The sequence below is a fragment of the Heloderma suspectum genome, chromosome 4, assembly GCF_057233095.1.
Source record: "Heloderma suspectum isolate Gila_16-S chromosome 4, 16-S_ref, whole genome shotgun sequence".
In the NCBI taxonomy this organism is placed as follows: Eukaryota; Metazoa; Chordata; class Lepidosauria; order Squamata; family Helodermatidae; genus Heloderma; species Heloderma suspectum.
The window spans coordinates 173,273,368-173,300,170 of record NC_139461.1 but is presented as its reverse complement, the minus strand read 5'-3'; the positions used below and the strand labels follow the sequence as shown (position 1 = coordinate 173,300,170).

The following is a 26,803-nucleotide window of genomic DNA, read 5'->3' as shown; positions in this document are numbered from 1 at the left end:
ATCTCAGGCCGGGGGTCCAGAATGAGGTGGGCAGGCTATTGGGTGTTTGACTTGATGAGAGCTTCAGCTATTTGCTCGACCCACATACCCCATCGATGTCCACACCTGCAGCACCAGTCATAGTCCTCCACCAGGTGCTGTCCCATCCCATCAGGTTCTGCCCTCTGAGCTACCAGGCACTGACCCTGTGTGCACAACACCCCTGATGAGCAGCAGTGTGTGCTGGGTGACATTTTGAATATGCAGCCCTGAGTGGAGGTTGTGTTGTGGGAACCTGGCCACCGAGGGTTATTTGAGGGTTTAACAACCCTTGCATAACCACAAGTCTGTTGGCCCACTATCTCTGTGCTCCAATGAACCCCCCTGCATCTCAGGGTCTGTGTCTCAGAGATCTGGCAGCCTTACACTGCTGGGGCCCAGGCTGAAATCTTGTTCCTAAGGCCACTAGCAGGTCTCCCTTGTGAGCATTCCTAGAGTAGCCATCTAGCTAGTCATGAGTAACGATGGGTGCTTCCAGACGACAGCTCCTAGTGCTAAAGGTCGAGAGGCACCCTGAAGGTAGGCATCTTCCCCTCCTAAACATATTTTGAATGATAAGAAAAAAACCTGAAAAAGCAGTGGGAAAACACAGGAGGGTTACAAATGGAAGAGAATAACTTCTGGAACACACACACACCTAAAATTTTGTGAATGAGGCAGGATGATTGTACAGTAAAGCCTCATCTGGAAGCACCCTCCATCTCTCCTCCCTTGCGGTGTGTGTATGTATGTGTGTGTATGTGAACTTTGTGTTTTATGTCTTTGTATTTACATCAACGTGATGTTCCTTGCATTTTCCCTTTATAAGAGTCCCACTAAGTTTTGAAAGTTGGGCAATAAATCCTTAACAGAGAATTATCCTTGTTCCAGGATGCTAGGTGTAATCTGATATCTGCAACAACTACTAGTGATAAATTCATTCAATCTCCAATATCCATCTTGAGAATGAGTCATCTACGCCACAGACTTTACAGCCACAACCTTTTGGGTGATCTTTTGTACTTCCCACCCGGCCTGTTCTTTGTTCATCTAGCCTGAAGAAGAGTTCTGCAGAACTCAGAAGCTTGTACACGCTTTTGTGACATTTTAATTGGTCCTAATGAAGGTATTGCCTAACTATGGATTTTGGATTTTTTCCCTCCTCAACCAGTGCTGCTACCTTTGTGTTTTATGTGCCTTGGAGAATACTGTCTTTAACCTTTCAGGGTGGAATCTACCACCAGAGGAAAATTATTTTCAACCCCCTGAAGAGGGTCTTTGCTGTTTGAGGGTTCCATTGCCTCCAACCACTAGCTAATGTGCTAAACAATTTGGTTTCGACTGACTTTTTAACCTAGTTCACCACCTAAAATTAATCTCTAGCTTGGATAATATGAAGATCATCATGTTTCTCTTCTGCTCTCTGCCTACTCAGGAACCTGTGTGTTTTTCGCCCAGTGCAAGACACAGATCTGAGTTACACCTGGCATTTGTATTTTCCGAAATGGGGGTCAGCCATTGTTTCTTTGACCCAGAATGCTAGCTGTAAACACACCAGTGACTCATTCATTCAGTCTGAGACTTAAGCTTCAGACCTCATGGACACAATATCTAGCCTAATCTTTGTATTTCCTTGTTTTGTCCCTCCACCCCCTACATTTTGTGCCACCGAGCTTGACAAAGGCTCTCTCTACATGAAGCTAAAATCCTGCAACTTTACTGGGGCTTCTGCTTCCCGACTCCTTGTGGGATTACGATCAGTTCCTTTCCTTTTTTTCTGGGCAAGTTCTATATGTTTCATTATAAAGCCACCAGATGGCGCAGTGCTATTGCTGCTATAAAGCGCCATTTCATCAGTACACCATAGATTTACTGCAGTTCATAGCAGGAGGAGAGAAAATGCCGGATTTTTGTCATCATGGAAAAAAAACTCAACAAAGCTTGCAAAGAGTGGGAGGTGCCCTGGAGAATGAAGGCGTCATGAATAGGACCTGTGATCTTCTGTGAGTGACCAGTCACAAGTGTACGATAAATGGCTCATGTAGAAATGGCCAAAGAGAACTCTAGAGAACTCAAAAGCTTGCACACTCTTTTGAGATATTTTGGTTGGCCCTAATAAAGGCATTGGCTAACTGTGAGCAGAGAACTGTCACCAAACTACAATTCCCAGGATTATTTTAGGGTGGAAGACATGACAGCTACAATATAAAATCACTCTAAGTATGTAGTATGGATATGCTCTAAGTGGCCAGCCCTGCAAACTTACTCTTATCTGAGAAAATTAAACACTGAACCATGAGGACAACTCTTATTTTTACCCAGCTTTCGCACAACAGGCTCCACCTCCATGTAGATAGAGCCCCCCATGTGCAGGTCCTGAGTGCCCAGCATTTGCCAGTGCTCTCCAGTAAGCGGATCAAAGTCTTTCATTCCAGCCAAGGCCTGGCTCAGATGCACAGACTCAATTATCCTTCGGATCAGGCGAAGGATCTCTTCCTTTTCATTAAGCTCTTCTTTGCCGGGTTTCTTTTCCTTGCCACTCTGCAATGACAGACAATGTGAACAGTGTAGGTCTGTGTGGATATTTAATGCCATCTTCCCCGAGCTGGCACCCTCCAGATGTCCTGGGCTACAATCCCCATCACCCCCAGACAGGATGGCCACTTGAAAGGCGGCTTTAAAGTGACGAGTGCTGGATTAAAAGGACTATGACGCTTTGATACAGGTCCATAGTGTGGGGATTGTCCTAGGCATTTCTGACCTTCCCCACGCTTTCCCCCTTTGACTCTGCAGTCACTCCCTTCCTGCCTACCCTGCCCAACACAGGCAAAGAGCAGAGCAACCAGGTGCCCTATGTTACAAAGGGCAGTCCTCTATTTTGGAGAGCTGGCAGAGGACAGTCCTCTGTTTGAACGTGTCCTCTGTTTGATGGGCTGCTCAGTCCAAGTCTGGTTTAAGGTCAAAGAATCATAAGGAGGGAAGTTGGGGCCCTGAAGTTGCCCATCAATAGTTACCACCCGGACAGCAGACTGAGCAGGCAGACAGATCACCTGGGGCTCATCTACACCGGATTTTTATTCTGGTTCTGCTCCGCCCCCAAGTCCATCTTGTCAGATGACGGATACCCCTCTCCGTAGCTAATGTGGCATTTCTGGCCCTAAATCCAGTTTTTTTAAAAAAAAACTCTTTGTGGCAGGTTTTCCAGTCACAGCGGCTTCAATGTAGTTTGGGAGTCCATGTGACCTCAGCTGGCTTCAGCACAGGCTGATGGAAGCGGCACTGCTTTGCGGAAGGGAAGAGTTGCATCGGGTGGGGGCTTATGTTTGCCCAGAAGTAACTCATTGCCTTGGGGGTGGGAGTCATCCCTGCTGTTTTGAAAGAACGCTGTTTCAACACTGCGCACAGTCACTGCCTGTCCCTTTCAATATTCACTGAGCGCAAGAGTCGGGAGGGGAGCATAAGGAGGCTGTTATGTATGGAGGTGCAAAGATGTGCAGAGCCTTGCTGATTGTAAAAGCTTCACTGGGGGCGGGGGGGGGGGGCAGAGAGCATGCCTCCTTGCTTCCCTGCACCTACCCATCTGATGACGTTCAGTCCTACTCATTTATTCCATGCAAACGGATTTTTTAGTGTATACACCACATTACTGGCTACTGTTTGCCCCAGGAGAAGCTAACCCAATTTCATGAAAATCTGAATTTAAATGGAACCGCTTCAAAACCCGTTTGCATGTAGATTGGCTCCTGGTTGTATGGTAAGATGTATAGTATTTCAGTTGAAATGATAGCTATTATTTCTACACATTTACATGTGCAAAAGCACTGCCCTTTTTTGTCCCTTTCGGTGATGAAATTCCTTTTTTTTTTTTTTGCAATGCATAAGTGGCCACCCTAAGAGAAATAGCCTCCATAAGGAGGAGGAGTCGTCACTTCACTCCCAGAGCTAGCTGGCACAACCTGTTGAACTGGAGCCCTCTATCTCCATCAACCAGCTGTATAGACAACTTTTAAGCACAGTGCCACAGGCCGCCCCCAACATACACAGCACAAGAGGTGAGAAGAGAGCTCAGGCTCCTCTGGTCCGAGCTTTCTCCTGTCCTGCCACTCCACTAGGGTGGAATGTAGCCCCCCCCCCCTCAGGTTACCAGTTGCTCCAGAAGTTGGGAATTTGTGGTCCTCCAGATATTTTGGCCAACAACTCCCCTCACCATTGGCTATGCTGGCTAGGGTTGATGGGAGTTGTAGGCCAAAACATCTGGAAGGCCTCAAGTTGACCACCCCTGCTCAACACACTTAGGACCAAACTTCATGTGGTGTTGGCTTAGGGCATCTCTACACCAGCCTAAAATCCTGCATTTTAAATGGGGCTTTCTGCTTCCATTTTAAATGCAGGATCACAACGACTCCCTTTTTCACGTGCCTCCTTTTCCCTCACCCCCTTCCCCCTCCTTCTCCCCGTATCTGAGTCTTCCATTATCTTTCATTGATCTCTCTCCTCTTCTTGCCGCTTTTCCTCTTTTCATGGAGGGAACTCAAGCGAAACACAGTGAGTTGATTTGATAGCTCATTATCTACGATCTATTTAAAAACGGAACAAGGGAAATTTAGTGTAGGAGATGCCTTGGATGATCACTGATTCATGTAAAGAGCCTGCAAACTTCCGTGAAGGAGCAATCTCAATCGCAGGATGAAAGCCTGGTGTGAAGGAGCCCTTAATCTGACTGCTTTTATTTTGGAGAAAAAGCAGCAGGAGGGCCCCAATCCAGAACCTGCTCCCAATTGGGATCAAGGCTGCTCTAGTTTTCTGCTGAAAGTCACTCCCCTGTTTTTTTGCCCCCAGGGAGTGCCCCCATAGTTAAACTATGGAATTTGCTACCACAGGATGTAGTGATGTCCACCAATTTGGATGGCTTTAAAAGGGGGCTGGACGAATTCCTGGAGGAAAAGCCTATCAAAGCCTACTAGTCCTGATGGCCATGTGCTGCCTCCAGTACCAGGGACAGTGAGCCTATGTATACCAGTTGGTGGGAAACATGGGCGAGAGGGTGCTGTTACACTCATGCCCTGCTTGTGGGTTCCTGGCCGACAGCTGGTTGGCCACTGTGTGAACAGAATGCTGGACTAGATGGACCCTTGGTCTGATCTAGCATGGCTCTTCTTATGTTCTTATACTGTTTAATGTGAAGAGCACCTTCAAGGATGAACAGCAGCCAGGGAGAGGGGCGATTTTCAGTAGAATACCGGCGCAGGGCCCTCATCCAGATTGGGAACCCATTCCAGACCGGGATTGCATGGCTGCTTTGTCTCTAAAATAAAAGCAGGCTCTTTGAGCATGCTTGTTTAAACACGTGACTAATGCCACATGTAGTTTGGCCCTCATTCGACATGCTACCCAAGGCAAATGCCCTAACTCTGCACCTATTATCCCACACCTGAAACCTGCTCTAAAAACAGACAGCACACCTAGCTCACTATTCTGCCAGAGCAGGGCTCCCTAGGGCAGGGGTAGGCAACTTACCACCCTCCAGACACTTTGGACTACAACTCCCATCAGCCACAACCATCATATGCAATGGCCATGGATTATGGGAGTCCAAAATATCTGGAGGGCACTAGGTTGCTTGCCCCTGCTCTAGGGAATCACTCTGAAAGCCTAATTATATAGCTGTGACACTGCTCCAGCTTTACCAGTGGGACTCATCTCTCCCTGAAGTATCAAAAAGTCAATAGCTGTCACCACTTACTGAGTTAAAGAACAGCAGAACTCTTAAGCAGTATTGGGGAGTCAGACCTGATTTACAGCTTCACCAGTTTCTAGTCTCTAACCACCCAACTCCCCCAGCAGGCTAGCGGACACTTTTTCAATTACTTGTCTGAGAGGACCAAGGTGTTAACATGGGGTGGCCAAGATTAGTTAGAATTCCCCCCAGATCATGACACACCAGTTTAATTAAACCAAAATGTTAGGCTTATTAGCAAACAAAAACAGCACAGAATTGCAGTCAAGGAAATAAACAGGAGGGAGAATGTTGGTTCTAGCTTCTAATATTTGGCCTAGTTAATATAATAGGTGGGTATCTTATATGAACACAGAAGTACTATAGCACAAGGCAGTAGGCAAAGACGTTTTTATTTAGGGAGGACTTTGACAAATAAGCTGGTCTGTTCCTGAAAGGGGATTTAATTGGTTGGTGCTGTTTATTTCTTCTATTGTTGTGTTTATAATTTATTTGTTTTTGTGTTAGGTTTTAATTAAGATGTTGTTTTATTTTAGTGGATTTTATTGTTTGCCACCTTGAGTGCCATTTTTTGCCAGAAAGGTGTGATATGAATTAAATTAAAACAATAAGTTGGAGTTAGAAATCAGAAGTGCCTTCCTGGGAGAAATCTAGGGCGCATAGCCTAGTGATGTTCAGCCACCGTGTTATACGTCAGTCTTCCCCAATCCAGTCCCATCAGAGTTGCTATCTAGAACATCTGAAAGACACCAGAACAGGGAAGGCTGCTATAAGTAAACACCAACTGTAATCTAACCTGTGGGGAAATCATGTATCTTGGAGATCTCCTCCTCCCTCGTGTCCAATCCCAAGCTACAGTTGGTCAGCTGAGAACAACCTTTTTCCAAGCCCAAAATGGAATGTCTGACGCAACCCCTTGGTCAAGCTCTGAGAAGTTCAGAGACACCTGATGAGGCCTTCACTACCTCAGTAGCTCCACCTTACCACATAATACAGGAACATCTTGTCATCATGCTGAAGGAACTCCTCATAGAGGAAGCTGAGTATCTAAAAAGGAACATGAGAACATAGCCTGAAGTAGATAGTCTTTCCATTTTAGGCAAAAGGCACCAGCTTTCTGGTGTCCTGCAAGCAAGCCATTTAATGTAATGAGGGAGCAATCCTATGGCCCCTAGACAGTGTCTGGGGGAGCATAGGATTGTACGGTTTACTGGCTCTGACCTTGGCGCCAGTAAACCCTGCTCCCCTCCCCCTCAGCCGGTACGGAGAGAACCATGCCAGCTACCTCTGCACATTTGGAAACTTGAGTGTGGAAACAGGGAAAAGAGGACGGTCCCCGGGGCAGGGTGGGGCCCGGGGAAGCTGCCCAACACAGCTTCCTATGCTTGCCTCAGCCTCCTTCCCTCCCTCTCCAAAGCCTGTCTAGCAGAAATGCAGGGTGGCTGGAGCATGGAGGCAAGGATCACCAGGCAGCCTCCAACTTCAGAGGAGGCCAACTATCAACATAGGATTGCGTCCTTAACCACTTTGCAGTCAGAGAGAAACGTTTCCTCTATAGCAGGCCCATGGGCCTGATAAGGACCCCACAGAGTTTCCTCATCTGGCCTGACAGCTTCTTCCCCTGGCCCCTGGCCCTCTGTCATGGAGGGGAAAGTTCTTATCTCCAAGCAGCAGCTGATGGGAGGTAAGTGCTTTTCCCTGCATAGCACTGAAAGAGGCTGTCTATCTCCCAGCTGCTGTTTGGAGATAAGAGCTTTCCCATGTGAGGCAGAGGGGCCAGGGCAGGAAGCTACTGAGTGATTCAGTCCTGCTTCCTTCCGCACCTTGTGCTCCTTCCTTCAAATTGCATTTGGAATGAAATTTGAAGGTGCTGCTGAGTGATTTAGTCCTGCTTCTGTCTGAGCCTTGTCCTGCTTACCTCTGAATAGTCATGCAGGGGGTTGCCCTGCCTACTTCTGAGTAGGCATGATGCTCATGTTTACATTTGAGTAGACATGATGCTCATGCTTACTTCTGAGTAGACATTAATAGGATTGATATTTGGAATGCAATTTGAAAGTGCTGCCGAGTTATTTAGTCCTGCTTGCATCTGAGTAAACATGCAGAGGCTTGTCCTGCTTATTTTTGCGTTGATGTGCTGCTCATGCTTACTTCTGAGTAGACTTGCCTCCTACTATAAATTGGTATCAATAAAATGAGGTGTTTTGGGGGGATATTTTCATCCCCACTCATTTTTACCTATAGCTCAATCCTTTTGCCTGTGGACCTGACCACCACTGAACTGTGGCTCCCGTGAGCTTCTCCCAAATGGAATCCTGCTCTCAGGCCAAAAAAGGTCCCCCATCCCTGCTCTGCAGTTGTGAACTGTCCAGAGAGCCTTGGCTATTGCGCAGTATAGAAATGTAATAAATGAATAAAATAAATGTAAGCCAGACAGCAACTGTCATACCCCATAATACTATGCCAGCAGGACCTGGGAAGGACATACAGAGCACTTCTACACCAGGCTAAAATCCTGCAACTTGATTGGGGCTTTCTGCTTCCGTTTTAAATGCAGGATCACGACGGGCTCCCTTTACATGAGCTTCCCTTCCCCCTACCCCCTTATCTGCATGTTCTATGTTTCCTTATACAGCCACTAGATGGTGATGTGGTCTGGCTCCTCTTATCACAGGATTTCCTCTTTTCAGGAGGGAACTCAATGTGCTGTAATTTGATAGCTAGTTACCTCCAATCTTTTAAAAAATGGGATAAAGGTCATTTAGCACAGGAAATGCCCTGGAGGTCGACAGCATCATGTAAAGGACCCACAAATGTCCATGAGTAACCAATCTCAATAGCAGGATAAAAGCTCCGCATGGAGAAGCCCACAGCTAAAGTGTGCTAAGGGTACACAGCTAAGGGTAGTGTTGCTATGCCATTAAAAAGGTCGGGTAGCACAGATTTCTTCTATCTAACATGGCAGCCTATGCAATAGTGGTGGTGGCGGGAAGAGCTTGAATGAAAAGGGATGCTGGGCTGATGGCCATTAAAAGGTTTAGCTCCTGCTCAGATTTTAGATCAATGGCTACCTGTTTCAGCCGCAGTGTGTGTCTGAATACCAGTGGCTGGGGGAACGCAAGTGGGAGGGTGCTACTGTGCTTGTGTCCTGCTTGATGGGAAAACAGGTTATGAGGCCCAGGAACAAGGCAGTATATAAGAGCTGGATCATACCAAAAGCCTATGTAGTTTCTAGCATCCTGGTTCATGCAGTGCCTAACCAGCTGCCTGAGGGAAGCCCACAAGCAGGACATGAGTGCAATAGCAAACTCCTACACTATTGTTCCCCAGAAAGTGGTGCTCAGAGGCATCCTGCCTCCAACACTGGAGATAATTTATAATAGCCATCATGACTTGTAGCCACTGATAGCCTCTTATACTTTTTGAATGTGTCTAATCCACCTTTAAAACCATCCAAGTTGTCCCCTGGGACAGGAACAAGGAAAACACAAGAGAGAGGGAACATTAGTAGAGCCAGGATCGGTGTTTAGGTATTTGTATTTTTATGTGATGTTTTCATTGAAGGGAGGGGGGTATGGATATACAACCCCCAGATGGATTTGCAAGGTCTGAGTTGGCCAGTTGGATAGCCCTGTAGGAAAAGCTAATGAAATGCTGCTAGGTCTGTGACCAATTTTAAAACCCCAAATAGTTGCTCTAGAATGAGGGTGACTACACTTCAAAACAGGTAAGAACTACGGGGAAACCCAGAATTCTACAGGTGCAACTTCTTCCATCACAGTTATGAGGAAACCCACATACTTGAATATTGCTCTGCTTCAGGAATCTTAAATGGGCAGGAGCCCTGTCCCTTTTGGATCATGGTCAAGCTAAGTACGTGCAATGGAGTTCTAGTCAGCTCATCAGGCTTAAAAGAAGCTCTAATAGCAGAGGAATTCTTTTCTTGTCACCCTGTCAAGCTGGCAGGGCCCATGTGCACATCTAAATAAAAAGATAACACAAACATAACACAAATGCAAAAACTGTTGGAAGTGTGGGTGCAACTCAGCTAGCTTCAAAGAGAAAAGAGAAAGGCAGATGTGTCCGCACGGAAAGAGAATAAAGAAAGGACCTCCAAGCTTCCTAGACCATCCTCTGATCTGTGCTGACCTTCTTTCCCATGGTAGACTGATAATCTTGGAGTTGCTGACCTCTCTTCCTCCTTCCTCATGCTCTTGCCTCTCAGAGAGGAGACCTCTCTTTGGGTCTCCCTCCATCTTGAGTTGGGGACCCTCCTATACAACATGTATTTCTTATTCCTTTGACCCAGAGTCTCCAGTGTGATTTATCAAGGCTAAAGTGTGCTCCTCTGGCTAGGATGTCACATGGCTCAGCCTCATCAGGTGTATCGTTGTTTTGCCAACAGAAACAACGCACAAAAAGCAGCACCACAGCTGCAACGACTAGACCAGGGTGCACAATTCAGCTCGCTCTGGTGATTACTTTTACATTTTTATTAATTCAAGAAGGATGAATTGTTACATTAACTGCAAAAGGTTGTGGGCTTTTCTGCAATTTTAATCCATCCTCTGTTCATTAGTCTCTTTTCCTAGGAAGCTACCTTACCCTTGGTCTATCTGGCTCAGTATTGTCAGTCATCACTAACTGGTGGCACCAGTAGCCTCAGCAGCACCTTTCCAGGGTTCAGGTAGGGATGGTGGAGAAATCCGCTGCAGACTCAAGCCGGACCGAATTCTCAAGAGTCTGACCTGTGAAGTCCGCAGTGGACTGACCCCACTCACCTCCAAGTCCATCAGATTTCCCTTGGGGCGGCTCTCCATTCTAAATGGCACAGTTGGTTAATGGCTACCTGGAGATGTTGGGGGCTGAATCTGGGGTCTTTAGCATGCAAAGCAGGTGCCTTACCACCAAGCTACAGCCCTTTCCCTTAGTTAGAGAACTTCCCTGTGACATTTGCAGTGTGGGTTTGAGTTCCAGGAGCTCCCTCTCTTTTGCCTCTGACATGTCTGGGCCCCCACCCCCAAGCATGCAAAAGGTGAGTGGGGACATATTTCTGCAAGGTGGGGCTCCATCTCCCGTTTGCTCCTCCCCAACCCTGTGCCCTGTGCAGTAAGCCACCAGAGGTGGCTGCTAGATAGTGGAGACTAGCCGCTCTTGGCACCCCATAGTATGTGCTCTGTCCTTTCTCTCTTCCTCTGCACCTCAAAGGTCTGCACCTCCATCTCTCTTACATCCCTCCTTTTCTGTTTCAGCATCCACATCTCTCTCTGAAGCCTCTACTCTCAGTAGCCCCCTCTTTTCTCTCTCTGCACCATTAATGGTCTCTCTGCACTCCCATCTCTTCTTATCTCCTTTTTTCCATTTCCCTATTCTACAAGTCCTTCTGCGCCTCCATCTCTCCATTCCCTCTCCTGTCCTTTCTTCCCTCATTTTTTTTTCTGTGTCTGTTCCCTGCAGCTGTCCCCTTCTTTGCTGAGCTCATTGGAAAGAACACACCAAGCATTCACTGTCCTGACAATTCATACCAATAAAGAGTCGAAGAGCCTTTCTGCACAAGGCATTTATTGCATGCTCATGATTCCTCACTTATGGTGGTTTGCAGGTACTTTACACGTCATCCCTCAGGGTGTCTCCCACGCTTTGCAACAATTTTAGCTGGGGGGGGGGGGTTCTAATGAGAAAAGTCTGGTAATATTTGTGAATGGTGGGATAAAGCCCCGTGTAATTATGTAATTTTGCTGTACCACAGCGCCACCTAGTGCTTGTGTAATGGAACATAAGAAAAGGAACAGAAAGAAAAACCCTGGAAAAAACACACACATAAAGAAGCCAATCTTAATCCTGCAAAGAATCCAGAAACAGAAGCCTTGGTAAAGTGGGAGGTTGAGTCTGTAGTGTACATATGTGCGCAGACACAGGCAGACCATGTGGTGTGGCTGGCTAGAACAGGAAGCGGAAATCTGTGGTCCTCCAGATGCAGTTAAACTCCAATTCAGCACCAGTCAACATACCCAATGGTCAGGGATGACAGGAGATGCAGCACAGGTTCCCCACTCCTGGGCTAAAGCAACTGATGCCAACACCACCACACACCTCTGAATCCAGGCAGAAGGGGCACAAGGCAGATGTGGTGAAGCAGGCATTCTCCCAGGGTGCTTTGAGACAGAGAGAATCTAGTGCTACCAACCAAAAGGCATTTGCAACAATTCCATCTTTTTCTCCTTAACAGATTTTCTACAGTAAGAAAAAAAAATGGAAGAAGTGGTGAGGAAACAAAGGAGGGTTACAAGTGGAAGGTGATGACATCTGGAGGACCCGCTGAAAAATTATGCAAATTATGTAGGATGATCTTGTGATAAAAGCTTCATCCGGAAGTGTGCTATATCTGCTGCTGATCGGCTTGGGCAGATCACAGGGCTCCTTCACACAGAACTTTTATCCTGCTCTTGAGATTGCCCACTCTTGGAAGTTTGCAGGCCCTTTAGATGACGTTGTGAACCTCCAGGGCATCTCCTGCACTAAATGCCCTTTGTTCCATTTTTAAATAGATCACAGATAATGAGCTATCAAATTACCCCGTTGTGTTTGGCTTGAGTTCCCTCCGTGAAAAAAGGGAAAGTGTCAAGAAGAGGAGCGAGATCAATGAAACATATGGAAGACTGAGATGAGGGGGAGACGGTGGGGGAAAGGGAAAGGGGAAGGGGGAAACATGTGGCAAGGAAGTCCGTTGTGATCCTGCATTTAAAACAAAAGCAGAAAGCCCTGTTTAAATTTTAGGCTGGTGTAGAGATGCTCATAGATTTTCATAGATTTTCCCACAAAGAAGTCGGAAATGGGCACAAATGATGGATATTTAGAATTCCCTCACAAATTGGCCTGTGGGCCAAGTTGTGCGGATGCATACTTAAATGCTTATGACAATCCACACAGAACATGGGTACCCGGGCCAAACTGGGTGAAATTGAAAGTGTGCTTCCTGCTGTTACTTTCCCTGGAGAAAGCAAGATTACTCACCTTGCAGATTTCCTTCTGTGCCTTTAATACCCAAGGAATAACGTGTCCAGAAGGCAGGAGATCCTGCAAACTCCTGAGCGTCGTTAGTTTCAGAGGAAGGTGCCAGTTGCTGCTCTGGGTGAGGTACAGCTCGCATATCCTTTCGCCCATCACATGGCGCAGGAGGATGTTCCCTTCCCCAAGGGAGCATAACATCATGCGCAAAAAATCCTCCAGGTCATGCCACAGGTCAAGGAGATGAACCTCGATGGCGTAATTCCGGCACAGCAAAAACTCCCGGAAGGGACGTCCCGCACATTTGTCGGCAGTGAGCACCCAAGGAAGGAAGTCTAAGCACAAGGTGGACTTCACTAAGGTTTTGAGGCCAAGCATGGAGGGGACCTGGACCACCGGAGTGGAAGAGCGCAGTTTACTGAAGGTGCACCTCTCTGCGATCTCGTCTGCAAGAGGAGCAGACAGGAACTCGCTTGGGCTGCTTTTGTAGCTTGGCGACTCATCAGAAATGACCACATCGTCCGAATCCCTGATGTACTCTGCTTGACAAGGACTGGGACTGGGGGAACACTTTGCAGAGGGACCCTGCTTCTTGTCTGCTGGGCTCCTTTTACGTGGCTTTGGCTTCCTGTGGCCTTCTTTGTGCTTCCCTTTGCGAGAAAGGCTTCGCCCTCTTACCTGATCCCAGACCTTCCTCTTGCTTTTCAAGCTGGAATAGGAGGTGGCCGAAAGGCTGCTTGCTCTGATGCTCATTGGCAGCAAGGGAGAAAGCGCCAGCTTTGGCAAGCCTGCCTGGTGTAACCGGTCCTGGTACTCTTCCAGCAGATGGAGGCATTTGGGTTCATTCTCCATGCTCAGCTTGCAATGGAGGTAGAAGTTGGGGAGCCAGTAACTTTCAATCTTGAACAGGGCCACTTTCTGCATCTCACTCAGGACTTCCCTCCGAGTGCAGACATGTTGAGGATGATAGGGAGTCATTTTCAGAAGTGATTCTGGAAAGATCATAAAGAATGAGAAAGAAAGGGCTTGGGGGTTCACAGGTCTATGATCAGCGACAGGCCTTGTACTTCCTGCAGCACCCAAGCAGCTCTCCCAGAGCACACAGCTAGGGAATGACTGTTGTTCTAACCCAAATGCCTGGAGTGTGCATCTTACCAATGGTTGTGCTACAGAGGGTGACAACAGTGGAGCCTTCCTGCAAGTGGGTGGCCATCAACACCTGGATCAGCGACACGTAGAGATCTTGCTGGGATTCATCTGTTTCATCGATACCAAGTATCCTTTCTGCAGCTAGCCAGAACTTGGTCAACTCTTCCCCTGCAGACCACAAATAAGGCCAGAGGGAATTCATTTCAGGCAACACTATATTTGTGATTTCCCCAGAAAATCTGGTATCTCCTGAGTATCTCCACTCTTATTTTTTGTACAGTAAGATTAAGCCTGATAGTTGTGGAAATGCAACTGAAAAACTGCGCTGGGGAAAATTGCTACAATGTCCACTGATCTACAACAGCAACAGCAGCTATGAAGAAGAAGAAGAAGAAGAAGAAGAAGAAGAAGAAGAAGAAGAAGAAGAAGAAGAAGAAGAAAATTATTATTTCACGAGTCTCTGTATAAACCAGATGCTCTACATAAAATAAACAGCCCTCTTTTTATATTATGTTGTGTTCACCTTTAGAGGAAGTACAAGTGCAGAAGCAAGTTTTTAAGGGAGCAGTCCTTTGTGGATCGACGGTCGCCTCCGAGCCCGGGGCGACCATATATCCACTGCAGGGAAGAGTGATGAGGAGTGGATATCCTCCTTGCTCCCCCCACCCTGCTTTTGCAGCTAGACAGCTGATTTCATCTGTCTAACCGTGGGACCTTGGAACGCGGGAAGCAGCAGCCGGACGACACATAGGATGTGTTGTACCAGTATTTCCAACGACCCTGCCCCCGGGAATGCCCTGTTTTCCCTGCTCTGTGCTGCTCTTACGAGCACGGAGTGCAGGGCTGATCCGCGCTGCCTACAAGGCGGCACAGGAGGGGGTAGGGGTCAGTTCTCCAGGAACCAACCTATCCTATGGCTGTCTAGCCACTGACTAGCAGCCATAGGATTGCGCCCTAACAGGTTTATTAAGAGAAAGAGCCATGTGGATATCAGGAAGATACACTATGAAACACAAGAGAAGATCAGTTATTGGGCGGATTAGAAATGTACTAAATAATATAAAATAATTAAAATAATAAGAAGCTTCCTTATATTGAATCAGTTCAGACCAAATGGCCCATGTAGCTCAGTATTATCTACCCTGATTAGTAGCGGTTCTCCAGGGTTACAGGAAGAAAACTTTCCCAGACCAGCTACCTGAAACTTTTTAACTGGCGCAATCAGGGACTGAACATGGCACCTTCTACTGCCAAAGCTCGTGCTCTACCCATTGAGCTTTGGCCCCACTGGTCAAGCAGATGAGGTGTTAGGTCCCAGTTGGCCATTTGTCTCCATGTATGTTAATTTCTGTGTGCTGCACCACATCTGGTCTTCTTTTTCTTACCTGCCATTCCTTGCATGAAGGAACGGAAGCGCCACATTCCCCTGGTGCCACCAATGCATTTCTGGAGAAGCCACTGATCAGCCTTTTTCCATCTCAGCATCTCAGCTGTAAAGCAACAGCAAAGACCACGTCATTTGAGGAAGCATTTGGGGATAGGCGGAAGCCTAACATTCGGCATCTGCCCTAGGTACAGAAATTATCCCTTATGCCGCTGAAATGGGGCAAAGTAGCAAAGAGAAAGGCAAGACATCCACTGGCAAAGGAAAATCATCTCTTGGCTTTTAGAAAGGGTATGAACATAACTGAGTCTTTTAAGTTATGGAGCTGTTGGAATGTTATGATGTTTTACAGTTTTTAATGTTCTTGTTTTTATTGTCTTAAGGTTTCATTGTTTTAAATTGCTATGCACTGCCTTGATGGTGGTAGTGGTGGTGGTTGTTTTTTAGCAAATAAGGTTTATATAAATGCTAGTAACAAATATATAAATTGTGCTGCAGCTCTCTGTTCTTGTGTGCACTGCTGTGTGTGTGCCTGCCTCTATTGTGTAAGTGCACATCTGCATATAAATGTCTTTTTAACCATGCATTTATCATGTGCTCGTGATTGTTCACTCACAGAAGTTCCCGGGTCCTTTTCATGACATTGTCAATCTTCGATGCCTCTCCTGCCATTTTCAGCCATTTTACTAAAACCCTGAAAATGCTGTAATAATTCGAAATCTCGCAATAAAATAGCACCTTCTACTGGTGGTATAAATGAAACACATGGGAAAGAAACTGGCAAAAACAAGCAGGAGGAGTGCGTGTATTGTGCAGAGCGTTAAACCTGCGAAGACTCCAGAAGACAAAGCTCTGGTAATGCTGAGGGGGTTTTGCTAACACGGAGAAGCCCTATATATTACTCCTGATGAGAAGGCCAGTGGAGTTTTGTTTTTGTTTTTAAATGCAGGTATGAGCAGTGGTGTCATTTGGCACTGTTTATTTGTCTATTTATGCATGTTTGCCCAATAGAGACTTCTGTTGTTGTAATAATCTGCTTATTTCCCAGTAAACATGTTGAAAGGTAATACAGAGTGCAGAAGCATCCTGTAGTCCCCCAGCAATATTGCCCCCCCCCCAATCCTACCAGCTCTTTCAATACAATAACCCCAATATAGCTACTTACTGTGTGGGATCTAAAGCTCCTTAAATAAGGCTAACAGCAATACATGAGAATGACCAGCATCACACTGGAACTGGAATTTTTGTACCATATCACTCAGTACTAACTACAGTGCAGGTTCATCTCCTTCTATTGCTTATGGATTGTCTCATCATTTGTGTGATATTCTTACCCTCATCTATAAATAGTCTTTCTATCTTTCATACAGAAAGACTAACAGCAAAGTATTAAAATATATTTTAAGCTAAACATTTTAACTTTTACCTTAAGGGTGACTGCATCCATAGTGGATCCAGAGCTGCCTTGTTGCTTTGCTGTTGTGCCACTTTATACCTCTCTCTCTCTCTCTCTCCACATATACATACATATACATATATATTCCACTTCCCTGAGCAATGAGAGGTAGGTTCCATGGGCAGTACTACCAGATTTAATTCCCTTTAGATGAGAGAGCAGTAGAGACTAATAGTGTCTTTCTAATATTTGTATTCTTAAAAATATGCACACAGACCACATTTGAAACAAATAGACAATTCATTAGCAGACCACCAGAGAATAACTGGTGTGGCTCCACCCAAGGATGTACCCCCAATTCCAGCTAGAAACACTCAGCTATCTTTGCCTCCCACTGACTGTGTTAATTCAAACTGCAAAATGCTTTTTGTTCTCTCACTGCCCCCTTCCTCCAGCTGGAGGACTATCACCTTCTATGTGTGCTGATGGGTATCTCATTCCAAAAGCACAACAGAGATTCCCAGCTATCAGGAGTCTCCTGGCATTAGCTTCCATTGATAAAACATCAGCTGATTATCCTGGGCTCATCCAGTAGAAAGGTGACCTGCCAACAGTCATAATAAAGAAGCATATATATATATATATATATATATATATATACACACACACACACACACACACACACACACATATATATATATATACATACACACACACACATACACACATACACACACACACAGAGTCATAATTTTTCATTGGTTTTTTTTCATCATTGTTGGGCACTCTTGTTTTTTCATGGGTTCTATTATTATTTTCAGAACCTCATCATTCCTCTCCTTTTTTAATAGATACCTCTTTGAAACGTAGTCAAGATAATGTCAGTTCCATGGCTTGTGCACACAAATGTTTTGCTTAACCTCTAATGCAATTCTCACCTGCTTCTGGAGACCGGATGAAACTGATGAGCTCGTCACAGAGAATGTAGTGAAGGCACAAGTTGGTTTTGTGGAAGAAAGGCAGCCGATATTTTTCCATCCAGTTCATCAGACCTTTGTGCTTTGATATCTGTATTGTCCCCAGAAGGGTGATGAGACATTAAAGAACAATCTGGGTCAATAATCAATAAAAGCACTAGGTGGCACATCTGTTAACTTTCACTATCTTAGAATCCAAGGCCTTGGGAGAACTTCCTGGTTTATCATTTTCTTTACAAGGGGACAAGAAAACAGGTTGGGAGAGAAATGATAGCTTTCTTGAGTGACATGACCGGCAAAAAGGATTGGCTGTGTTGCCTGGACCACAACACCACTCAAAATCTGTGCTAAGCCAGCTCAAATGCAAAGACAGAGAGGAAAGGTTTGGAGGGTGGGCTAGCTAGGTAAAAAAGGGAGGCAGAGGAGAGGGAATAGTAAGAACATAAGAAGAGCCATCCTGGTGCAGATCAAGGGTCCATCGAGTCCAGCATTCTGTTCACACAATGGCCAAACAGCTGTCAACCAAGAACCCACAAGCAGGACACAAGTGCAACAGCACCCTCCTGCCCATGTTCCCCAGCAACTGGTGTACATAGACATACTGCCTCCGATACTGGAGGTAGCACATAGCCATCAGGACTAGTAGCCATTGATAGCCTTCTCCTCCAGGAATTTGTCTAACCCTCTTTTAAAGCCATCCAGATTGGTGGCTATCACTACAACCTGTGGCAGGGAATTCCATAGTCTGACTATGCACTGTGTGAAGAAGTCCTTCCTTTTATCTGTCCTGAATCGCCCACCAATCAGCTTCATTGGATGACCCCACTGGGTTCTAGTATTTTGAGAGAGGGAGAAATGTATACCGATCCATATTCTCTACACCATGCATAGTTTTGTACACTTCTACCATGTCTCCCTTTACTCACTGTTTTTCCAAGCTAAAAAATCCCAGCTGTTGTAACCTTCCCTCAAAAGGGAGATGCTCCAGCCCCTTGGTCATTGTAGTTGCCCTTTTCTGCACTTTTTCCAGCTCTACAATACCTTTTTTTTAGGTATGGTGACCAGAACTATACACAGTATTCCAAGTGTGGTCACACTATAGATTTGTATAGGGGCAGTTTGATACTGGCAGTTTTATTCTCAATTCCTTTCCTAATTATGCCTAACATGGAGTTTGCCTTTTTTGCAGCAGCTGCACACTGGGTTGACATGTTCATTGAGATGTCCACCGCAACCCCAAGATCTCTTTCTTGGTCGGTCACTGCTAGCTCAGATCTCATCAGGCTATAGTTGAAGTTGGGATTTTTTGCCCCAATGTGCAGCACTTTACACTTGCTTACATTGAACCACATTTGCCATTTAGATGCCCATTCTCCCAGTTTGGAGAGATCCTTTTAGAGCTCCTCACAATCCCTTTTTGTTTTAACCACCCTAATTAATTTGGTGTCATCTGCCAACTTGGCCACTTCTCTGCTCACTCCTAATTCCAGATCATTTATGAACAGGTTGAAAAGCATTGGTCCTAATACAGATCCCTGTGAGACCCCACTATTTACTTTCCTCCATTGGGAGAATTTATCATTTATTCCTACTCTGCTTTCTGTTCTTTAACCAATTACTGATCCATAAGAGGACTTGTCCTCTTATTTCATGACTGCTAAGTTTGCCCAGGAGGGTTGGTGACAGGACTTGGTCAAAAGCCTTTTGGAAGTCCAAGTAAACCATGTCTACCAGATCACCCCGTCTACATGTTTATTGACACTCTCAAAGAACTCTAAAGGGTTAGTGAGATGGGATTTACCTTTGCAGAAGCCATGTTGATTCTTTTTCAGCAGAGCTTGTCCTTCTATATGCTTACTAATTTTATCTTTAATGATGCTTTCAACCAATTTATCCAGAACAGACATTAAGCTAACCAGTCTGTAATTTCCCAGATCCTGCCTGGATCCCTTTTAAAAAATTGGTATTACATTGGCCATTTTCCAGTCCTCTGGTTCAGAGGCTAATCCTGGGGACATGTTGCATATTTTGGTTAGAAGATCAGCAATTTCATATTCAAGTTATTTGAGAACTCTAGGATGGATCCCATCTGGGCCTGGTGATTTATTTGCTTTCAATTTATCAATAAGGTTGAGAACTTCATCTTTTGTCACCACTATTTGCCTCAGACTCCCTTCCTGAAAACATCAGTTCAGGCACAGGTATCTATTCTATATTTTCTGCAGTGAAGACAGATGAAAATTCATTCAGCTTCCCTGCAATTTCCTTGTCCTCCTTTAGTACTGCTTTAACTCCATTGTCGTCCAATGGTCCAACTGCCTCCCTAGCTGGTTTCCTCCTTCTGATATAAATAATTATTTATTGTTGGCCTTGATATTGTTAGCGATATGCTCTTCAAAATGCTTTTTTGCATCTCTTATTGTCTGCTTGCATCGCCTTTGTGCAAGCTTGTGCTCCCTTTTGTTTTCCTCATTTGGGCAAGACTTCCATTTTCTGAAGGAAGCCCTATTTTCTCGAATAGCTCCCTGCTTCCAATGCCTCTTGGACTTGGTGCTACCTTTCCTAACCTGTGGTATACATTTTAGTTGAGTTTCTATTATTGTGGTTTTGAGTAGCCTCCAAGCATTTTGAAGAGATCTAACCCCCCTTTCAACTTCCGTTTCACCAGTTCCCTCATTTTAGAGAAGTTTCCTCTTTTGAAGTCAAATGTGACTGTGTTGCACTTCCTGGGCAATTTTCCACTTAAATATATATTAAATCTGATAGCAGTGTGATCACTGTTTCCAGTTGGGTCAACAACCTTTACATCTTGTACTAGGTCCTGGACGATACCACTTAGGATTAAATCCAGGGTCACCTCCCCTCTAATCGGTTCCATGACCAACTTTTCTAGGGCACAGTTGTTTAGGGCATCGAGAAATTTAACTTCTTTGTCGTGACTGGAATATGCATTTATCCAGTCAATGTGGGGGTAATTGAAGTCACCCATTATTACAACACTTCCTCATTGGGAGGCCTCCCTGATTTCGTTTTCCATCTCAAGGTCACCCTGATCATTCTGGTCTAGGGGACGATAGTACGTTCCTAGCACTAAATTAGTTTTGGAGCCTGGTATTGTCACCCACAGTGCTTCTGTGGAAGAGTCTACCCCTTCTAGGTATTCTAGTCTGCTCGACACTGTGCCCTCTTTGATGTACAGAGCAACACCTCTCCGTACAGAGCTATGGGGGAAAGAGAGGGTTGGGATCAGCTTTAGAGCACAACCACTGGAAGTGTATCCCCTTCTAGTCCTCTTTGATTTCTGAATACTGGGCAGATCTTTCTCACTGATTGTGCTCATGCTTCTCAGAGAGAGGCAACTGATTCCCACAACCTCTTCAGTGTATGATAGTTGTCATTCAGCATGGACAGAACAAAGTGGCTCTTGTGTACCTGCAACGTGGCTGTTGTGTAACTGCTTTTATAGGAGTCCGAATGTTGCTCATATCATACCCTGGTGGGAACTGAAGTTGTTCAGGGTGTACAAAGCTCAACCCAGTTTGTCAGTGTATCAAATGTGCTTTGTGAGATGTCAGCCAGGCCTTAATAATCAACATGGGATGGAACGTCCTGGGTCATTGACAGAATATACTGTCCCCATGATAAAGGGGTTAAGTTTTTTTTTTCCAGACACATTAATGAGAAATTACAGGATAATATATTCTGGAATAGCATGAGGAATTCCAACCAACCATTACCCCTCCAATAGATAAAACATAAAAAAGACTGTGGACACCACACACTGAGGAAGACTCATTGTTGGATTCTGTGGAGATAGCTAGAAATTACAACTGACATTGCAAAATTTAAGCCACGTCCAAGAACTGACCATGAAGCATAGCTCTAAGCAATCATCTTCACTTTGGCTTGACTTCAGTGAGACAGCTCACATCCTTTGCATACATTAGCCATATGGCAGAGTATTAGCAGCAATAAACACTTAGCGATGGCCATCAGTTTGCAAGCCTGGGTGGATCCACATTTAACTGTGCCATATTCCTGGGACTTTGAGCAGGTATCAGTGATACTATCAGTAACATCCATCACCCTGTGCCAAAGATTGTCAGCTCTGGAAAAGCTTGAAATTTACCAGGTTGCACGGTAACTCTGGCCAAAGATACCACTTGCGAATGCTGCCCATGAAAATGGGTGTTTGACCAAATACCTACAGAGGGAGAAAGGGAGAAAAGGCCTGGTTAGAGATGATGTCATATAGACTCAGCTCCAGGTTCTACTGGGATGTAGTTAAGCAACTATGCATAAAAGAAAGCAACTAAGGCTGAGACAGACAAACTATATAGTAATAGGGAGCATGAATTTTTGTTCACCCTGTTTCGACACCTAAATATTATCCGATCGAGTTCAGAATGGTTTCAAATTAAAGCTGCCGATGCCTAGATTTGCAGAAAAATAATCACAAACCCCAAAATAAATTGGCAGCTTCGCAACTGATTGTTAATGTTTATAATAATTTGTATTGCGGAGCTGAACGGGTATGCAATACGTGATCGCATACATTTGCTACTGATGTCTAGAACTGCAGAAAAATAATTCTATTTTTAAAAATTAGTTGAAACATCAAAATTAAATGTTAAAGTTTTTAATTTAGACACTCTCTCACTTCTCACTGTATTGCGATGCGATTACCTTGTGATGTCTTGTGATGTCAATCTATGCATGCTCCCATTGCTAATTGCCATTGCTAATGCTCCCCACCATTGCTATTGCAAGTCATGCTCCATACGAACAGGAATATTCCCAAGAAAGGCTGGGAGTAAGTACTCCACTGAGTACATAGCTTGATACCTCCCAGTTTTAATTCCAACACTGTAGTTACTGTATGGGTGGAGTGGGAGACCTTTTCCCTGTTGAGGTCCACTTAATCTCAGTCAAAACTTGCCCGGGTTTTCTCTCCACCACATTACAGCAGTGGGTGGGGCCAGAGCCAAAAGTGGGTGGAGCCAGAGCCAAAGTGGGTGGAGTCAGAGCAAAAATGGGTGGAACTACAGAAGTGACTCATAGTTTTGTCCAGCGTGCAACAGGGGTAAAAAAGACATTGGCATCCAGGCATTCTCCTTTCCCCAATGTGTGTGAGCCCCCCTTTGTAGTTGGAAGAAATCAATAATTCTAGTTGGTGTAAATAATATCGGTAACCTAGAGTGGGCCAATGAAGGGGCGTGGCCTCGGAAGAGCCTGGAGGTCTGGAATAGGAGACCTGGAGGTCCGCATTTGGCCCATGGACCAGAGGTTCCACATCCCTGACTCTGCTGCACGCTACAGGGTGTATGCCAGGGGTGTTAAAACTTGCACATTCCAGGGATGGGCAGAGCCAAAGGCAAAGGGGAGGGCCCAAAGGACCAAAAATACCAGCCTATTGTAGCTTAAAGCTCTGAACTGCCAGTCACTAAGCCTTAGGAGAAGCATTTCAACCTTTTAGAATGGGGAGAAAACTGCACAAAAACCGGGAAACCATCAAACAATCGGTGGTTGGGGGAAAGGGTTTGTGGCTGTCTGCGGAACCCTAAAGGGCTGCATTGGGACCCCAAGTGGGCTGGATTTGGCCCCCAGGCCTGAGATTCTGCGCCCCTGGTGTATGTACCCAGTGCCTTGGGCTGTTCCTGTCTAGGGACAATGCATGGTGTCTCTCCTTCAGATACAGAAATATATTTTCTTAGATTACTATTACTACACGTTGTTGGTGCCACCAGTAAGGAAGATATCAGAACATATAATAGGGTAGTATATGATACTTTTAAAGAAGCAGCTCAATCACATAATGTACTAATAGAAGATGTGGAATGGCAAAGATATTTAGAGATAAATAAATAATGGTAAAATTGAGATTTAGTACTTGAATTAGCACTTTGAATTCTTTACATGCACTTCCGTTATGAAATCTTTCACTGTGTGATATATATTAAAATGTGAAGCTATTTCTTTAGCTATCAATATATCAAGTTCCACTTGGTCGGTTTACTCTTTTCTTTTTTTTTAATTAAAGCACTTTGCACACAGACTAAGGGAAAAACACTGAAAATTGCTTTTTGGTTGAATTTAATCAAAATAATTGTAAAACTATTTTTTTTCTATTATGTATAACTCCAAAACTGTGGATCATAGCGATTTCCAGGGTTTTTTGTTTTGAAAAAGCTTTCAAAACTGAACAACTTTCTTGCTTACTGTACCACTCTATCTCTAACAGAGTTAATATAAATTTAATACTAAGTTCTGAAATTTCAAGATCAGGTAAAACAGCTGATTAATGAAGTTACTAAATCATAAGTTACACACACATGGTTGCAAATTTTTTCGCAACAAGTACAGCTACCAGTTTTTAAGAGATTTGAAAGTGATTTGAGAGAGGTTTCACTTCCCATGCTGTACACATATATTTCTTTGATCCCAATGGGACTGGAGAGCAGGTTTAACTCTCATGGCAACAATTCTTTATTTTTCCCTATATAAATGGACAGCTATATGAATGGGAAAGGGAGTGGCGCACAGGGGAATCCCTGCTGTTATCTCTGATCACTAATTGGAGAGAACAGTGAGGATTCCTTTCCCCACAAACTTTCAGGAGGTAGCACTTGGTTGGGGGCCTCTGCGGTCCAGATGAGGAACCTCCACAGGCCAGAAGTTCCCCATCCATGAGTTATATGGGTGAAAGGGGTGAATATGAGGACACACGTGGTAAGGGCTAAATATGCTCTCTGTCCCAATAACTCCAACTATGGAGAATCAAACCTACTCCTACCTGCAGAGGCCTATCCTTTGTTTCTTGGTCACGAGTGTGAGAGATTTGGGGGAACTGGCTTATATGCAGAAAGAGATGCCAGGTGTAAGAAGGAAACTTACAGGAAGGTTCAGGAATGTGTTGAAGAAGTCAGTAAAGATTTCATCTTGTAGAAGAACTGTCAAGTGCTTGCTAGCGATCAGCTCTGCAACGGAGAGGAAACGCATGATTGTGGTTATCAAGCTGAAAGTTTGATGTAATGCTATCCACTGGATTATTTGCCCCTGCCTATCACCTATAAATCTGGAAACATTACTGTACATATATGCTTCCTTTCCAGGTACAGCACACGCAAAGCCCCAGCTAAATTTACTACTGCTGCTATTTGACCCGGAGGGACAGCTCCACATTGGAACACTGGTACAGCTTCCATGTCATCTAGGGCTTTCAAAGCGGTAGAGATGTCTCATCTTTAAGTTTAGCACTAATGCCTCCTGATATCACGGGGGGGGGGGCATAGCAGTGTTTTGGATTGATATGATCTCTTCTTCTGGTCCCTATTAGGTCTACTAGCAGTGTTCTCAACTAGCTGTCATTTCCGAAGTATTTTGAACGGCAGCACAACATAAAGTGTGTGGCAGTAATCCAACCCAGAAGTTATTAGAGCATGGATAACTGTGGCTAGACTAATTCTGTCTAGGAGCGGACGCAATCAGCAAATCAGCTTCAGCTGTTAGAAGGTCCGCTATACCATGAAGGCTACTCGAAGTTACAAAATGTCATGAACATAAGGTGGCACTAATGCTAGGCAACCTTTTGGGGTTGTAGGCACATTTGGCAATCTGAGAAACTGTCTTGGGCACTACCACAAAATGGCTGCCATGGGAGATGTGGCAAAGGACAAGGAACCAGCCCAAAAGACTGAGTACAAGGCAGAAGCAGGGTCTGAGCCCCAACACACTAAACAACAGCCCCGCCAAAAACCTATTCCACAGCAATCCTAGCTGCTGGTAAGAAAATGTGTTAATTTTTTTAAAACGTGGAAGGGGTAAGGTACCTTGCAGGTACCAGAAATGGTGTCCAGAGGGTGCACTGTGCCCACGGGCACCATGTTGCCTACTTCTGCACTAATGCTTCCATAGTGGCAGAAATGCTTTGAGGATGGGACATACATAGGTAAGTTTTCCCAGGTTTTGACTCCCTCTTTTGCTTCCTGTTTGCCCATAGTGTCTTCTGCATTTCTTCCCCAAAACCTCAGTTTGTCTTTTCCCTCTTTACTTTGAACAAGGCATTATTGTGCATAATTCCAAAGGGCCATTGTCAGATCAGAAGCTGTAAGCAGTAGATGCCCCCTGCCATGTCTTTATTTCTTTAGGTGTATAGCCTGCCGCACTCTGAAGGTTCAGAGCAGATGACAAAAGAAAAATCTCCACCCTGCACAGCAAAATAGTAAAATTTCCCTACTCTTTGCCATCTGGACCCTAAGCCCCAAAGGTAAGCTTAAAGAGGTAGGTCTTACAATTGCTTCCGAAAAGTACTCAGGCATGAACATTGGAAGCCTGTTGGAACTGGTAGGAAGGAAGTCCCATAACCAAAGGGCAGCCACTGAGAAGTATGAGGTGTTTGGCCCATAACTGATCTTGGTGTAGGAGAGCCAGTGAAGACTATGTAGTGTTTTGAGTGCTGTGAAGAGCCCAGTCTCAAATCCGTCAGGTTCCCTGTGGCTGTGGAAATGCCATGGCTGTCTCTCAGCCTCATCTACCTCACAGGATTGTTGTGAGGATAAATGGGATAGCCTTACGTACACCACCACCCTGAGACTCTTGGCGGGAGGGTAGGATAAAAATCCTGGATAAGCAAATAATATATAAACTCACTGGCTCTATTCATGTTGAGCCTGCCTTTAGGATATTAAATGCTGCAGCCTTTTATGACAGTTCTACACTGAGTTCCCTGTTCTGTTATGATGCGTTAGAGCAGTTGTTCCTCCAGTAGGTTCCACATTCCACTCTTCTGAAATTGTGACCTTTGGGAAGCTCACGCTGCTCCCCCCCCCCAATGTTATATGTATCCCAGTCCTACGATGTTGTTATGCACATTTTTTCCCTTCCTATCCAGCTTACAAATTTTCCTGGACTCTTAGTGGTGTTTATAGAATCAGCAGAGTGAAGCTTTTCCTGGATGGGACCACTTCACGCTGCAGATTGAGGCGGGGGGGGGGGATTGCATGTTTGAACACCCCCCCCCGAAAAGTCCCATTCTCTACATATATCAAAATAGCACGTCAGAGAGATGTCTAGGCAGAACTGGTTGACCTACGTGTAGGGAGTCTTGCGTGTGTTTAGGAACATTCAAATATGCA

At 45.1% G+C, this 26,803-nt stretch overlaps 1 protein-coding gene across 1 annotated transcript in view; it reads right to left on the bottom strand.

The window, feature by feature from the left end:
• RGSL1 (regulator of G protein signaling like 1) overlaps positions 1 to 26,331 on the bottom strand; it is a 44,900-nt gene extending 18,569 nt beyond the window's left edge. Inside the window, exons 1-9 of the mRNA XM_084851618.1 lie at positions 26,319 to 26,331; positions 24,564 to 24,646; positions 21,799 to 21,873; positions 17,631 to 17,760; positions 15,298 to 15,402; positions 13,919 to 14,080; positions 12,770 to 13,755; positions 6,740 to 6,802; positions 2,337 to 2,559 (exon numbers count right to left, since the gene is read on the bottom strand). Coding sequence (XP_084707744.1) covers positions 2,337 to 2,559; positions 6,740 to 6,802; positions 12,770 to 13,755; positions 13,919 to 14,080; positions 15,298 to 15,402; positions 17,631 to 17,760; positions 21,799 to 21,873; positions 24,564 to 24,646; positions 26,319 to 26,331 — 1,840 coding nt within the window. The remainder of the gene's footprint in view (positions 1 to 2,336; positions 2,560 to 6,739; positions 6,803 to 12,769; positions 13,756 to 13,918; positions 14,081 to 15,297; positions 15,403 to 17,630; positions 17,761 to 21,798; positions 21,874 to 24,563; positions 24,647 to 26,318) is intronic.
• Between the last annotated feature and the right edge of the window lie 472 nt (positions 26,332 to 26,803).